We start from the raw sequence: 15,333 nt of genomic DNA on the forward strand, positions 1-15,333 counted from the left end.
AAATTCTTGCGTTACACTTACTCATACCCTTAACCTTCAGTTCAAGATTAAGTTTTAAGTTAAGTTTTAAGCTTACACTCCATGATATATCACGTGACGTAATAGTCAGCGAACTTATGAAAATATTATATGTAGTACCAAGTTTATAAAAAGATTGTATAAATGTACAGCAGCTGCATTGAGGTCTAGAAGAGCACAGTTTGGCCACTGTGGCTGTATACTAATATATTTTTTATAATAATGATAAAATGTACAAAATTATTTAAATAATATATGCTTTATATATTTACTAATATATATATTAATATATTAATATTTTAATAGATACATATTTATTAGTATTATTATTTAAATAATATATATATTATGTTATGTTTTAATTATATGTTTGATGTATTCTTAACAATAATAATAATAAAAATTATGATATTAATTTTTTTATTTTGAATTTAATGTTTTTAAAAGGAATTCATCACAGAATAATAATGGAAATAATCAAGTTACAATTACAAAACAAAATAGAATATATAATTCAGATAAACAGAATGAAATAAATAAAGAGGTAAAACTTTTAAAATAATTTAAGTATTAAAACAATATTGATTTAATTGTTTTACATTCTTTATAGTGTTGATTTATTATTGTAGTAGAAGAAGGAACATAATTTTTAAAACAATTAATAAGCTTACAGTAGACTCTTGATAATGTGAAATGGAAGGGACAGAGAAAATTTTTGAGTTAATAAAATTTCAAGTTACAGAAACTACCATTATTTTTATGAGATTGTAAATATCACAATAAAAATAATATAATTAGACTCAAATACAATATATTTTATTGTCTTTTAGATATATGTACAAAATAACAAAACATTGATACTATTACTTATTGGAAAATATGGAAAGAAAACTCTGATTTTTATTATAATAAAAATTTACTTTTAAACACTTACAAATAATAAACAATATTGTAATAAAATTAAATTTATTAAAGTTTTTCTTTTAAATTGCAAAACATCTTAACAAAAAGTTGCTTTTTTTTGTAAAGTAACATAAATACGTAGGGTGGACATCATGCCAACAAATGTACGTACACAAGGAGAATAACTCAACGTAAAAAGGGTGTTAAGAAATATTTTATTTCTCTGCGAGCACTTTCGATGCTGTTATGAATGTTGTCTTCAGGCACAAATACGAATTAAATGTTTTTTTCAAACAAATTTTAAATTACAAATCAAAATGGCCTTAATCGAATTGAACAAATTTTAAAATTACAGACAGACACAACATTAACTGAATGGAATGTAAAAATTTTTAGAACAATAATATCTAAAGACTTATTTTTAAAAATCATGTAACATCTATGTACTGTACATGTGCTTAGATATGAAGAGGTGGAAGGTCTGGGGATATGGAGAAACAAAGTTAATCAGAATTATTTAACAGCTTATACAAGCTGATCCAAATTCCAGATAACTCAAGGGTGGAGGAGTTGCATGGGGCCAATTAAAGTGTATGATTTAAACATGTTACAGGTTAATGGTTTTTATAATTTTATCATGATTTTAATGATATTGTTTTAACCACGTGAATCTTGTAATAAGTTTTGGGACAATTTTGCCATATATTTAAAAGATGTTCACATAACTGATGAGACCATTAACACCAAGTGCCAAAATGCATTTTAGGAGATACTGTATATAAGGCATTAATAGTTTCATGTGTGTGATAACCCTTTCATTAAAATAATTTATTACCTGTATGTGTTAAAAAGTATATTTGTACTATTTAAATTATAGAATGTTATTTACTTTTATTATTGCTATTTTTAATAAGTATTTTAAACACTAAATCATTTTTTAATTGTGATTGTGTACAATATAAATAAATATTTAATAAAAATAATTTCAATTTTCAAGGAAAACAAAATAGTAGAATCAAAACTTTTTATAGAAGGAACAGTTATGGGTTCCATTAATAATGAAAAAATAAAGGTAACTGTATAAATTTTATATTTATCAAAAATAAATGATATAAATTATAATATAAACATTTTATATTAACATTTTAAATAAAATTAAACATTTATTAATTAAATAGCAATAATAACAATTAGTGATATTTGAACTGGTTAATATCAGAAATTTTAAAAAAATGGAGAAGTTTCTTTAAAATGATTAGAATATTTGTATTAATATAAAACAAAGTAAGTTAATAGGATAATACTGATGAGACTATAGAATACATGTGATGATATAATATTCAAAACTATTAAAATTTACTTTAAAAAATCTCTCATATTTAGTTGTTATGGGTAATCTTCCTTTTCATGTCTCTTAATTGATAAATTAATAATTATTATTACTAAAGTTTGGGATAACACTATATCAAAATTAGTCAATAAAAAAGGAAAGAAATTCTGTTTTCAGCTATTAAGTCTTTTAATTCTGAAAGTTATAACTGATAAAATACAGAAGTAATAAATTCTAATACAGTAATATCTTGGTTTTTGTTGACTTTGGTTATTGTCGGTTTCGGTTTTCATCCATATTTTTTGCAAAAAATCTGTCTCGGTTTTCGTCGGTGTGCTCAAGTGACCTCATGACCTCACTGCTAATTTTGCAAAAACAAAGGGCAACCCACATGTTTTCCAGCGCAGTGTGGCATTATTTCTCATTGAGTGAACATTACCCTGCAATGGCCCACCATTCACCAAAGGTTCTGTTCCCTGAACACTGGGAGTTCAGTTGTGGTTTCACGCTTCGCCAGTGTGGGCTGGCCATGTGAAGTTTTCCGGGTTTTCCAGGTTTTCTCCATGTTTGTAATACCTGAATAGAGGCCAGTTACCCTTAAATAGATTTCCCGGAAGGCATTATTCTCCTCAATACAACCATCATAAACACATACAAATGCATTACATGACAATTACGTCACACTTTACCATGGGGAGATATAGGCTAGAAGCTCGTGTCCAACTAGCTTCTACAAGATAAAACATTACCCCAAGTGTCTGGTGAACAATTCCATTGCTTTCACCTTAATGCTAATTATCTTATCTTTAATCTTAATGCTTTTATCTTTATGTTAATTTAGTCTTTTATGTTAATTTCTTATTGCTTTTAGTATTTAATGCTACATTAATTCTTTAAAAAATGTGTTTTTGGTATGTATTTTGGAGTGTCTAGAACAAATTAATTGGATTTACATTGATTCATATGGAAATAATTGCCTCAGTTTTCATCGGTTTCAGATTTTGCCGATTGTTTTTGGACAGATTATCGATGAAAACTGAGGTATCACTGTACTTTAGATAAATTAATTTTATCTTCAGGCAACCTAATCAAATAAGTTGTAAATTCAAAACTGATTGCTTTTGCATTTTATGAGTTATAATTTTTATAATTAATATACTAAATTAATACACTTAAAGGCAGACATTTCTTTTCTTCTTATTATATTAATCATTACTTGTACATTATTGATATGTTTAATGTTGATTATTTTATACAAAGTATCAATTCTGATGATAATGTAGTGGCACAAAATTTGTTTTAGTAACATATCATATAATGATGCATAATATATACGATTTCTTTTACATATACCAGAAATTATATATTTTGATATCAGTAAGTTTGTTGCTTAAGGTAATGTTACAATAACTTTTTAGTTGATTTTATTGCAAATTTTGAATGATATATTATATTCCAATTTGATTTCCAGTATGAATACGACATCATTACTTTAGAAGCTATAACAATGTTTTAGTAGTTGCTGGGCTTTCTTTTAAAAAACAATTCCATAAACTGGAGCTGCTGCTGCTTCAATTCATGAAATTGTTGGATTAAAGTAGATATCACAATTGTCAATAACATGTTTGTTGATGTTGAATATTTTTGTATTGAATAAAAATAATGACATGAACAAAAATATATTCACTAATTACTTTTTTGTATAGAAGATTTAGAAGATTTTGCAAGGATTTTCAACAATATGCTGTAATATGGAAATTTAATCATAATTATAATAAACATAATTTAAACAATGCTATATATCACTTATGCTGTAATAACAGTTATCACTGGGGATCATTTCTTTTCCTATTGACTTATCACTGATATTTACAGTAGAGCGTCGATAAGTGGAACCAATTGGGGACTGGGGTCCTTCCAGTTAATGATTTGTTCCAGTTTCCGACTGTGTACGAAAAAATACATTAACCTGTCCGATGTTCAAATTTTTCTCCGTTGCGTATCGCTTCCTGTTGAATTTTTCTCCGTTGCATGTCGCTTCGCGTTGAATTTTCGTCGATTTTAAGCCTAACGAAAATTTTTATAATAATCATCGAGGCTATCGTATCGTTAAAAATTATTTCTGCATTTTGTACAAACAAAATAAATATATTAAAGAATATAAAAAACATGAAAATTATACTTTAGAAGTAAATTTAGTATCAAAAACATTCGATTCAGCACGACACAGTCCGACTGAAAATCGTTCCACTTTCCGGCCATTCCACTTACCGACGTTCCACTTATCGGCGCTCAACTGTATTTCTTTATTTATTGATATCATACATAGCACTTGATGTTTTATCCATTTTTATGTATTTTTTTCATCCATTCAATCAATTTTATACTTTTTATCAAAATAATAATACAATAGAATCCTGCAAACTCTACTCTCAATAACTTGACATTCCATATAACCTGCTATGTCATTCAAAAAAACAATAATCTAATTTATACCACTATAACTTAACACTAGGATCAAGTAAATTATTGTTCTTCAGTGGCAACACTTAATAATAGCATCAATTCCATGTGCTAACAAACTTTTAAATTAACTTTTCCCAAAGTGTCAGTGCAAAACACAACGTGAATGTCATTAACTCAAAAGTAGCCGCTGAATAGTCAATTTTTAACCATTTTTAAATTAAAGTTTAACTACAAATAGAAATAGTTACTATTGGTATTTAGTTAATGTTTATGAATTTGTACATATAATACAATACCCTATAATACAGATATAATGATGTCTAATGTCTTATTAAGACATTATTTGGAGCTAAATTTCTATGATAAAAAATTGCTGGGACAAATAATTGTAAAAATTAACAAATATTAGACTATATAATGATGAGTCAGCTTTGTCCTTGTTCACACCTCAGGAAAATAAGCCTTATGGTGGAGTTGACCTTTTATTGGAGGCTGCTTCATCTGCCTCATTATGCAAAATGTTAAAAAAAATGTTAATTGTTATTTGTTAATTCTTACTATTATTTGTCCTGGCAATTTTTTATTAAATGCATTTTATATTTTTTAATTGTGCCATTATCAAAAGAAAGTTTTTTTTAAAGTTTTGCTTAATGAGGCAGAGAAAACAGCTTCCAATAGAAAGTCAACTCCACTGTAAGACTGTTATTTTCCTGAGGTGTAAACAGGGACAAAGAAGACTCTTCATTGCATGTAAAGTCTAATATTTGTTAAATTTTTATAATCTTTTGTAGTAGAGCAATTATTTTATAGTAGATTGTACTGTAGATTTTCTTTTGCTCTGAATGCATCAAAAGTTTTTTAAAAGATTAATTTGTAAAGTATTAGTTGTGAATAGCCCATCCCAAAGTTCATAAAACTGATCATTTTCAATAACACTTTACCTTCTCAGTCCACATTAAGTCAAGTTTGCTGGACTCTACTGTAATAAGTTTTTATCTAAAAAATAATTAATATATTTTAATGAAAATAATTTTTAAAACTCATTTTATTTAAAAATGATGATTTTTATTTTAAGGTTTCTTCAGATTGTTTAAAGGAAGATAATTTCAAGTTTTTACAATCATATGCTGCTTTTCCAAAGCATAATGATGAGTGGAATGAATTAGCCCAAGTAATTTTAACGGTAAACTTTTAACATTATACATCAAATTTATTCAAATTATCAATCTCAGAAAAATAAAAATTGTTTTCAAAATATGTGAGAAGTTGCATATTTGTATATACAGTGGAACCACGCTTAACAAGCATAATTTGTTCCAGAATCTTACTCGTTAAGCGAAACAGTTTTTCCCACATAAATTAATGTAAAATACGATAATGCATTCCATGCCAAAAAAAAATACTTAAATATTTTATGTATAGCGTTTATTCAAAGACAATTATATAATATACGTTGTTAAGGAGCGTGAATCATCTCCATCTTTTCTTCTAGCATGTAATGAACCAACCTGGAATGCAAATTCGATTTGCAGAAAACAAAAAAGATCAGATAGGTCGTGTTTCTTTATGCAGCAAGAATGTAGTGAAATGACAAGCAGCATTTACCATTTAGAAACGGGTTTCAGAGTGTTTGCTGTAACGTGCTTTTTGAGCGCTGCACAAAGAAATGTGGCCATAATATGTCTGATAAACACTCCAAATGATATGCCAAATTCTTGGGCTATGTAAAGGCTATAATTAAATATTAAAAATTAAATAATTTGACTAGAGGTAGGTAGTTATGCTGCCATCTCATATTAAATTTAATAATTATAAATAATTAATTTTTAATTTAGATATTTCTAAAATTTGAGTTGGAATTGGTCATTAAATTTAATATGAGATGGCAGCATAACTACCTACCTCTAGTCAAATTAATTAATTACTAATATTTAATTATAGCCTTTACATAGCTCAAAAATTTGGCATATCTTTGGCATGTTTATTATATAATGGGCAATGGTTGTTGATGTTTATGCGTAATATGTGTGAGCACAAGTTTGGAAAAATGTTTGATTACAAGCAACACTAAGATGTTAGTGGAATGAGTGCTAAACACAGACTGATGGAGCATGTGCACAATTCGGGATTTCCCCTCTCCCCATCGCTCGTTATGTGAAAAATCGCTCATTGAGTCATTTTTTACAATTTTGTTTTGCTCATTATGCAAGATGCTCGTTAAGCGAGGTTTCACTGTATTATACTATATTTAGTTTCTGTTTTAAAATATAAATTATTCTGTGATATATAATTCAAATTTTATAACAAAACACAAAAATTTAATGTAATTAATTTTATCACTTATAGATATTCAACATTTTATTCATACAATTTAATGTAACAAATGGATATTACTTATGTTAACCATTTAAATATTAAAAATTAGATATGTTTAGAGAGATTTACCACTGAGCTCAGAAAAAAATAGTTTGAAACAACTAAGATTTTTTCAGTTCTTATGATTTACAAAAATGTTTAGTAAAAATTAAATTTATTATTTTTTGTAAAATGTACATTCAGTGTCATAGTTATCTTTCTTCCCCTTTCCGTAGAGTCATTGTTTCAGCAATCACAGTTCTACCAACTGTGCCATTTTTAGTAACCTGTGGTTGATGAGGAAAATCTTCTTAAATAAAACAAATTATGTTTTATTTAAGAAAAATCCAAATGACAAATTATTCTATTACTCTAAAATTTTTACTATTTTGGATACTAAATCTTCTTTTGTTTCTTTGATGTTGAATCTCTGTCATGTTTTTGAATCACACTATATATCAGGTTGTAAAGGTGAATTTAGACACTGATTTTTTTCTAGAAATGACTAGAAAAATATGTTTTAGAACATTCAGGGGAGTAGAATATGGTCACTTTGATAGGGCACTTCTCTCGAGTCAACTTCTTCCCTCCCTAAAATAGGGAAATATGGGTATTAGCATTAACGTCTGTTTTCCTTTTGGGGAGTAATGGTTCTCCAATGGGGGAGATAAGTTATGATTGACTATATATTGACTATATATATATATATATATATATATATAGAAGGGTTGTTTACTAGAATTCGATCAACCTTTTTCTATGCTCAGCATGCGATTATAGTGTTATCGATAATTTCAATAGTCAACTTAAAGTTTAAAGAGAGGACGCTCGACTCGTGGTGGAAGAAATTAATCGAGGTATGCGGCTACGTCTACGCATAACCCATGGTTGGTTTCCCACCAGGCCACGACTTCAAAGTGCATATGGGGGCATGATTTCTTGGTCCCTCGTCGTTTTCGCTTCACACATTTCGCTTTCTAGCTCGGATTCCTCTAACTCACTTTCGCTTTCTGGTTCCGACGGTTCTTTCTGTAGTGGAGGGAGTACGGAGGCCAGAATAGTTTCATCCCAAGGGTCGGGTAGTTCGCTAGGTGGTGGCGTGGCCCTTAATGTGTCTTCTCCTTGTGATACCTCAGATTGATCGACGGTCATGTCAGCATCATTCCGCTGTATTTTCGGTCGCTTAATCTTCCTATGGGCCGTACTTCTTCGTCGTTTCTTTTTCCGATTTGTTATAGCGTCCCTAGTGAAAGGCACTCGGAGCGTTCGTATTTGCCCTGGTTCGGGAGGATGTTTCTCCTGACTCTTGGATCCTTTTATCTTCCGTTTCCGTTTTTGGAAGGTGAACAAAAGTGAACGACCTTTTCCATCTGGTAGAATCACGTGGCTATTACGGAAATCGAGATTCAATCGCACAGTTTCAAGAATGTCTCGCCCTATTATGCCGTCACACGGAGAGGTGATCTCTGCTCGAACAATTCTGCAAAACTGGGGGAACTTGTGTCCCCTTAATTTAAAGATGGGAACCACCGTGCCTACGGTTGGGACGGAATTGCCCTGTGAACCTGCTATCTTCCTTTTGATACCAAATTTAATGGGCGCTTTACCCTTCAAGTTGTTTGCTAGATTAGTTGATATAAGCGTGCCTTCAGCTCTGAGATCAACTTGCATCTTCACAGGAATATTATTAATGTAAACTAAAATGATAGGTTTAGATCTGGAAGAGGTTCTCGTTAATCCGATCCTGCCTTTCCATTTTGTGTCGCTCTCCTCTTCTGTCGAATCGGTATAAGGGGGAGAAAAAGTTCTGTAGGAATCAGTATATTGTCGTTTCTGCTCAACTATAGGATTTCTTTTGGGTCTAATTCGAGGTCGTTGACCTTTGACACTTCTCACTTGGCCTTTCCAGCGATCTCGATCCTCTGCTGGAGACTGGGATTTGAATCGAACTCTATTTCTGTCATTTCCTATGTCGTTATTGTTATTATATCGGTTCTGGTGTTGATTTTGGTAGCTCGGTCGGTCGGGTCTGCGGTTGGGATTGACATAGGTGGGATTCGCAAAACTTTCCCGACCATCTCGTCTCCCATATGGGGTCCTATAATCACGTGGAATTGTACCTTGAGTGAGCCTGTCCATTCTACCTTTGATTTCTTCCAGCGTCTCCATTAACTGGGTTAAATTGTCTAACGAGGGATGATCGGTCAATTGCTCTGAATTTCTAACTGTTCGCATATTCCCGCGTGAACGCACGGTGAGTTCTTCAATTGTTTCCTCATTAATCGTGGCATCTAGCGCCTCATCAAAGGATTTAGGATCACGGCTCATTACCCTTTGTTGGATCCTCAACGTGATTCCGTTCAAGAATTGGACCTTTAGGCGTTCGTCTAACTCTTTTCTTTGCACTCGCTGAATGATAGCGGTTTCTGCCACGTCCACACTGGTTTCCGGTGTGATTTCCAGTGGTGATATTCGGCGGGTTCGCACAGGTTTGGCCGAACCTGTTGTTAAAATTTTCAGTTTTCCGAACCTTGTTAAACACACGGAACATTTCTCAGTGGGTTTGTTTTTTTTTAAAAAAAATATATTAAAATATGCGTATTATACTCTGTAATACTACTAAACTAGAGCCTTATACCCTGTTCGTACCGAGCATTTCAATCTAGATTGTGAGCAAGGTCAGGGAGTATGTCTTGGTGCGATCTCTCTCGACCGTTTCAATCGAGGTTTAATCGCGATCGATTCAAGAGAGTTCTTGAAAGTAGATCCAGTCATAAGAGAGATCCCAGAATGCCACGCGCGCGAGATAATACAAGATGGCTGTCGAACACATGTTGAGCTATGGACAGCGAAAGAAAAAGTATAATGTATCTCGAGAGATGATGACACGTGTGTATTTCGAGAAGCGCCATTTCGCGGTAAAGATTACCCCTGCCTAAAAAAAATTGGTCGACAGCCCTAAAATATTATCGTTACCTGCCGTTCACCCATGGCTCGTTACGTTCCAAGTACGCCACTGATTGTTAGATATACGGTTGCAAGAAAAGGTATTGTATTTATTTCTATTCAAAACTTCCATTTCGTTTGTCGGTGATTGTCAGGGAAAAATTTTCTGCTAGCGAACCCCTTGTTAAATATTTCGAATATCACCACTGGTGATTTCTATCTCTGTCGCTAGCGCTTGCAACCGGGCGGCATACGTTTGGACATCTTCATCCCTTCTTTGAACGCAAGAATAAAATTTATTTAATCTAAAAGTAAGAGGCACTCGATCAAAGCGCTGGAGCATAATTCTTTTAAACTCGTCAAAATCATCAACTTCTTTGATTCGCCGATCCTTTTGTACGAATTCCTGGGCTATCCTTGCTGGTTTTAATTTCGCTACCGCCAGCATTTGCACTTTCAACCATGCGGCAACCTTCATAATATCTGCTAAAGAATCGAAAAAGTCCATTACACAGGGGCATCTCGTGTCTCCAGAGAATACGGGCAACAATGGAATTATTTTGCCTAGACCGCCCAACGTAAGGGGGTTTGGTCCTGGATTTGGGATCGGTGTGGGTTCGCTGGGTTAGCAGGCCCTGCCACAGATTGAGGTTTGGGTTCCATTATTTCTACTAACTTAAAGCAGCTTGGATATTCTTCCTATACTTGTCCTATTCCTTCTACTTATAATTAAGTCCCTAATTTGACTTAAATCGACCTTGTTACTCGAATATGGCCTTTTTTTTCTTATCGATAGTTCAAAGAAATCGAACCTCACTCCTGACACGAATTTGTGGGAACGCCAGGAGGTAGGACGGAGTCGTACCTCCTTTTTTCGGCGAACAGGTCGGCAAGACCCACCCCACTGTTACGGATGGCTAAATTTTTATGATATCCCCACTTGTCGGGAGTGGGTATTTATTTGTCAGGTTGAGTGGAGGAAGCATGTGGGTTCGTCGATAAGTTTAAGGTGATATTCGAAATAACAGAACCATGATGAAAACAAGTAACGATTTATTTAGACAGATAAACAAAATACAGAAAATCTAACGTGTCCAGTTCCTAACCGCGGGGGAGAGAGAGAGTTACAAATTTCGGGGTCATACCTCTTCCTAGGATGTATCGGCTGTAATCGTAGGAGTAATCGTCTCGATAAGCAGGAGGATCGGTTGTTCTCTGGTCGTGGAGATAAGCAGGAGGATCGGTCGGGGCGGCTCATCATCAGCGGGCTTCGGAGTCCTCGGGTTTTGGCCCTTGATTTTTGATTCGAATTCGACAGGACGTGTGTCTTATGCGGACTTTCAGCGACCCCGTTATCAGCCTTTTCCCCCCTTATATACTACAGGTCACGTTATCTTCGATCACCAATCGCGATAGTTGGTGAATCGCTGATGATTCGATCTCCGTGACTAAGAGTTTGGATCCAGAGAGAAAGGAAGTGCTTTTCGACGGCGGAAGGCTGCACATCCTTTGAATTTCAACCATTTTTTCAATTTCCCACGAGGGAATTTGAACAACAACAAAAAGAGATTTTGGGCCGGGTTAAACCCGGTCCTCACACACAGAAATTATATAAGGACTTCTCAAAAAGGGTTTTGGACTGAAAAAAGCTTTCAGCTAGCTATAGAGCACGTTAGAATGGGCAGAAACTTAACAATACCTATACTGTGCTGTTATACTTACTATGAAGTACTTTGTACTACATATGCAATAAATTAAATTTGGTTAAGATATTCAAAAATTAATTTTATGCAATTATATTTGTTATCTTACCCTAATGGCATTTGGCATCTCACCCGGATACTTGGGGTGAGATGCCTAAAATGCCAGACAGTAAAAAAGTCATCATTGCAAACACAATATACAATTATTTTTCATATACTCCAAAGTTTTATTTGAGAAACATGCTCAAGAATATGGTATTTTCGTCAGAGGCCTCCAAAACCCAAATTATCGCTATAATTTCCTTTATAAGCATAATGTTAGGCATCTTCCCCCGAATCACTATACATAACTTTATTTCCCCCAAACATATTTATGTAGCTAAAATTAGTTTTAACTAATGTTAAAAGTTAAAACCAGTTTTATCCAAAATCAAAACATGTACAGCAGTAAATTAACTAGACAAAATGGGTTTTGTCTAGTTAATTTACTGCTAACTTTAATTTACTGCTAATGTTAATTTACTGCTACTGTAAATTCTAGTTTTAACTAGACTTGTCTAGTAACTAGGCAAAACGGGTTTTGTCTAGTTAAAACTAGAACTTACTGCTAGTCAAAAATGAATTTGAGTTAAAACAAGTTTTAACAAAGACATCCAGTATAAAGGTTTTAACAAAGACATCCAGTACCAAGGTTTTAACAAAGACATCCAGTATAAACTAGTTTCAACTAGTTAAAACGAGTTTTGACTGTAACATATATATACAGTCAAACCTGTTTTTGTGTGGTTTTTTATTTGTGCGATTTTTTTTTGTGTGGTATATGAAAATTTCAATTAAATTGGAACATAATTGACTCCTGTAAAATTTTTTAAAACTATTGGATGTTTTCTATGACATCATCAGGTATTTTTTCATTTTTTATTCAGTAAAATTTTTTTCTCATATGTTTATTTTGGTCCCATCTTATTTTAATAGCATAAAAATCATAAATGTTATATTATATTTGAACAGATGCAGTAAGTTAGCTCCCCTCCAGCTTTAGACTGCAGGTGTGAAATTTCAGCCTTATTAAATGAAATAACACTTCCTGCAGCTATATTTATCAAATAAAATCATTATTTAACGATTATTTTTAACTTTTTAATGTTAGATTGGTATTTAAGTGGAAATAATTAATTAATATAAAAAATAAAATTCTTAGAGGATTTTTTCCCATTAGGGATTGCAGAAAAAGGCCCAAGGAGTTAAAAAAGCAATTCCTAGTTATTTCGTACGGTTTTGAGTTATTTTCTACGTGAGACTTTTTTTATGCAGTCCCTATCCACTGCAAAAAAACAGGTTTGACTGTACATATATATTTTATTTATATATTTATTTATTTTGTCTGCTTGAATAGTTTAACAGAATATATTAATTTTAATAATTCAGAAATATTAAATTGCAATTAATAAAATGTAAATAAATTATTCAAAATTCATTTAAATTGCTCAAGAAATGAATCATTCTGAAATGTGAAAATTTAGCTTTTTAGTATTTTCTAATTTTGAATCCAAAAATTTTAATTACATTGAAATAATTAAATTTGAAATTAAATTTATTGTATAAGTAAAAGCAAAATTAAAATTTTAAATTTAAAAATATATATTATATATTTCTTTTATTAATAGGATATATATCTTGAAAATCCAAATGTAAAATGGGAGAATATTGTTGGTTTGAATTCAGCTAAAAACTTAATTAAAGAAGCTGTGGTTTATCCCATTAAAGTAAGTATTTAAAAATAAATTTTACTTATATACATAATTAATTGCTTAATGTAATAATTGCTATATTGATATTGATTATACTTTTTAAATATTACATTATTATTCCATTTTTTTATTTTAAATTAATTAAACTTATAACAAATGATAGACATACATTACTTTATAATTAATTAAGAAATGATTCAATAGAACTATTAAAAGGAATTAATTTTTATTTATATATAATTGTAAATTATAATAATCACTTACAAAACGTTTTTAGATAAACATATTCATCTTCAAGAATTTAATAGCAAGACTAATTCAATACATTTATATTGTTGTTTAAGAATAAACTAGAGGTATATAATTAAATATTGTATGTAGCTATAAAGTATATTTTATAATTAAAGATAAGTAAACTATACAATCTGAAAGTTGCATGAAAATAAAATTTTTATTTTAAATACGATAGCCATAAATGAAGTACAGTAGAACCATATGTGACCAATACATTTCAAGACTTCTCACATGTGCTATTTTGAACAAATTTCCACATATCTCATTAATTATTTCCTACACTAACATAGCTATCACACATTTTTCATATAAATAAGGTAAAGAAACACTATATTAATAATAAATTGCATGATACTGTTAAAGCATGAAAACAATTTTAAAAAATTTTTACAAGCAGACTTTAATTTTTTCTCACTAAATCTAAGATTTTAATTTATTTCTCTAAATTAAGCACTTTGTGATTTTACTTTGATTTATCAAAGTTACCAGATTACTACCCTTGTGTTTTTGAGCCACATTTGCAAAGTAATTAGCATAAATGAAACAAAACAGCACTGATATCACATGGACACTACCTGTTACAAGTGAGAACTCTGGACAAAGACTGATGTGAGTTCCAGTGTTTAATGCAAAACAAAGAAATGAGTCACAATAATCTTCCAGAATGAAATTGAGTGTGACTGAATGAGATGCTGTGAGACTTCATACACCTTAAAAAATGATTCAGATTTAGCATGCAATAAATAAATTTTATTTTATGCATTTTTCATTTTTTTAAATGGTCAATAGCAAAAATTTGAAACTCTATGTGATGAATCTGAATCTGTTTGGATCTTACTATATATGTATTTATCTCATATTAATTAAAATGCCATATTTTTTATCTTTAAATAAATTTTTATAATTCTTAATATGTTGTAGATTAAAGAATTAAACTAAAAATTTTAAATATATATTTTTTTCAGTATCCTGAACTGTTCTCTGGTTTATTGTCTCCGTGGAAAGGACTTCTCCTCTTTGGTCCTCCTGGTAACAATTTCATATTTTACTATATTCAGTGATAACATAAAAAACTGATAATTCTTTCAGTATTTAAATTAATATTACTGTATTTTTGTGCCTAGAACTCATAGGTTATCTGTTTTAAAACAGTTTGAAAGGAATTGTGATGAGGGGTTACATACTGATTTTAAATTACAAATCCAAACTTTTGCCTATACAATAATGATTCTTTCATAGACAAGAGTTTGTATTTACAGTTTTTATAGGCATGGGGTATATAGTAAGAGGACTATGTGAAAGTTTTATTTTTGTTCTAGCAATAACTTTCAAGATATATGCACAAAAATGTGGTGGTAAGAATTTTCAATAAAAAAATTTCTTTAAGGTACTGGAAAAACAATGTTAGCTAAAGCTGTAGCAACTGAATGTCAAACTACATTCTTTAATATATCTGCTGCTACAATCATTAGCAAATGGAGAGGAGATTCAGAAAAACTGATTCGGGTATTTATTTTAACTATATAAATATTACCTTTAAAATTAAACAAATTAACAAAACCATTTA

General features: G+C 30.9%; 1 protein-coding gene across 3 annotated transcripts in view; it reads left to right on the top strand.

The window, feature by feature from the left end:
- The window catches only part of LOC136988471 (katanin p60 ATPase-containing subunit A-like 2), a 50,426-nt gene that overhangs the window by 18,049 nt on the left and 17,044 nt on the right, over nt 1-15,333 (top strand). For all 3 annotated transcript variants that reach the window (XM_067286330.1, XM_067286331.1, XM_067286332.1), the window contains 6 exons: nt 466-562; nt 1,919-1,993; nt 5,793-5,900; nt 13,389-13,487; nt 14,732-14,795; nt 15,154-15,272. In XM_067286330.1, coding sequence (XP_067142431.1) covers nt 466-562; nt 1,919-1,993; nt 5,793-5,900; nt 13,389-13,487; nt 14,732-14,795; nt 15,154-15,272 — 562 coding nt within the window. The remainder of the gene's footprint in view (nt 1-465; nt 563-1,918; nt 1,994-5,792; nt 5,901-13,388; nt 13,488-14,731; nt 14,796-15,153; nt 15,273-15,333) is intronic.

This window comes from Centruroides vittatus, unplaced genomic scaffold, assembly GCF_030686945.1.
Source record: "Centruroides vittatus isolate TY-2023 unplaced genomic scaffold, ASM3068694v2 scaffold_3315, whole genome shotgun sequence".
Lineage (NCBI taxonomy): Eukaryota > Metazoa > Arthropoda > Arachnida > Scorpiones > Buthidae > Centruroides > Centruroides vittatus.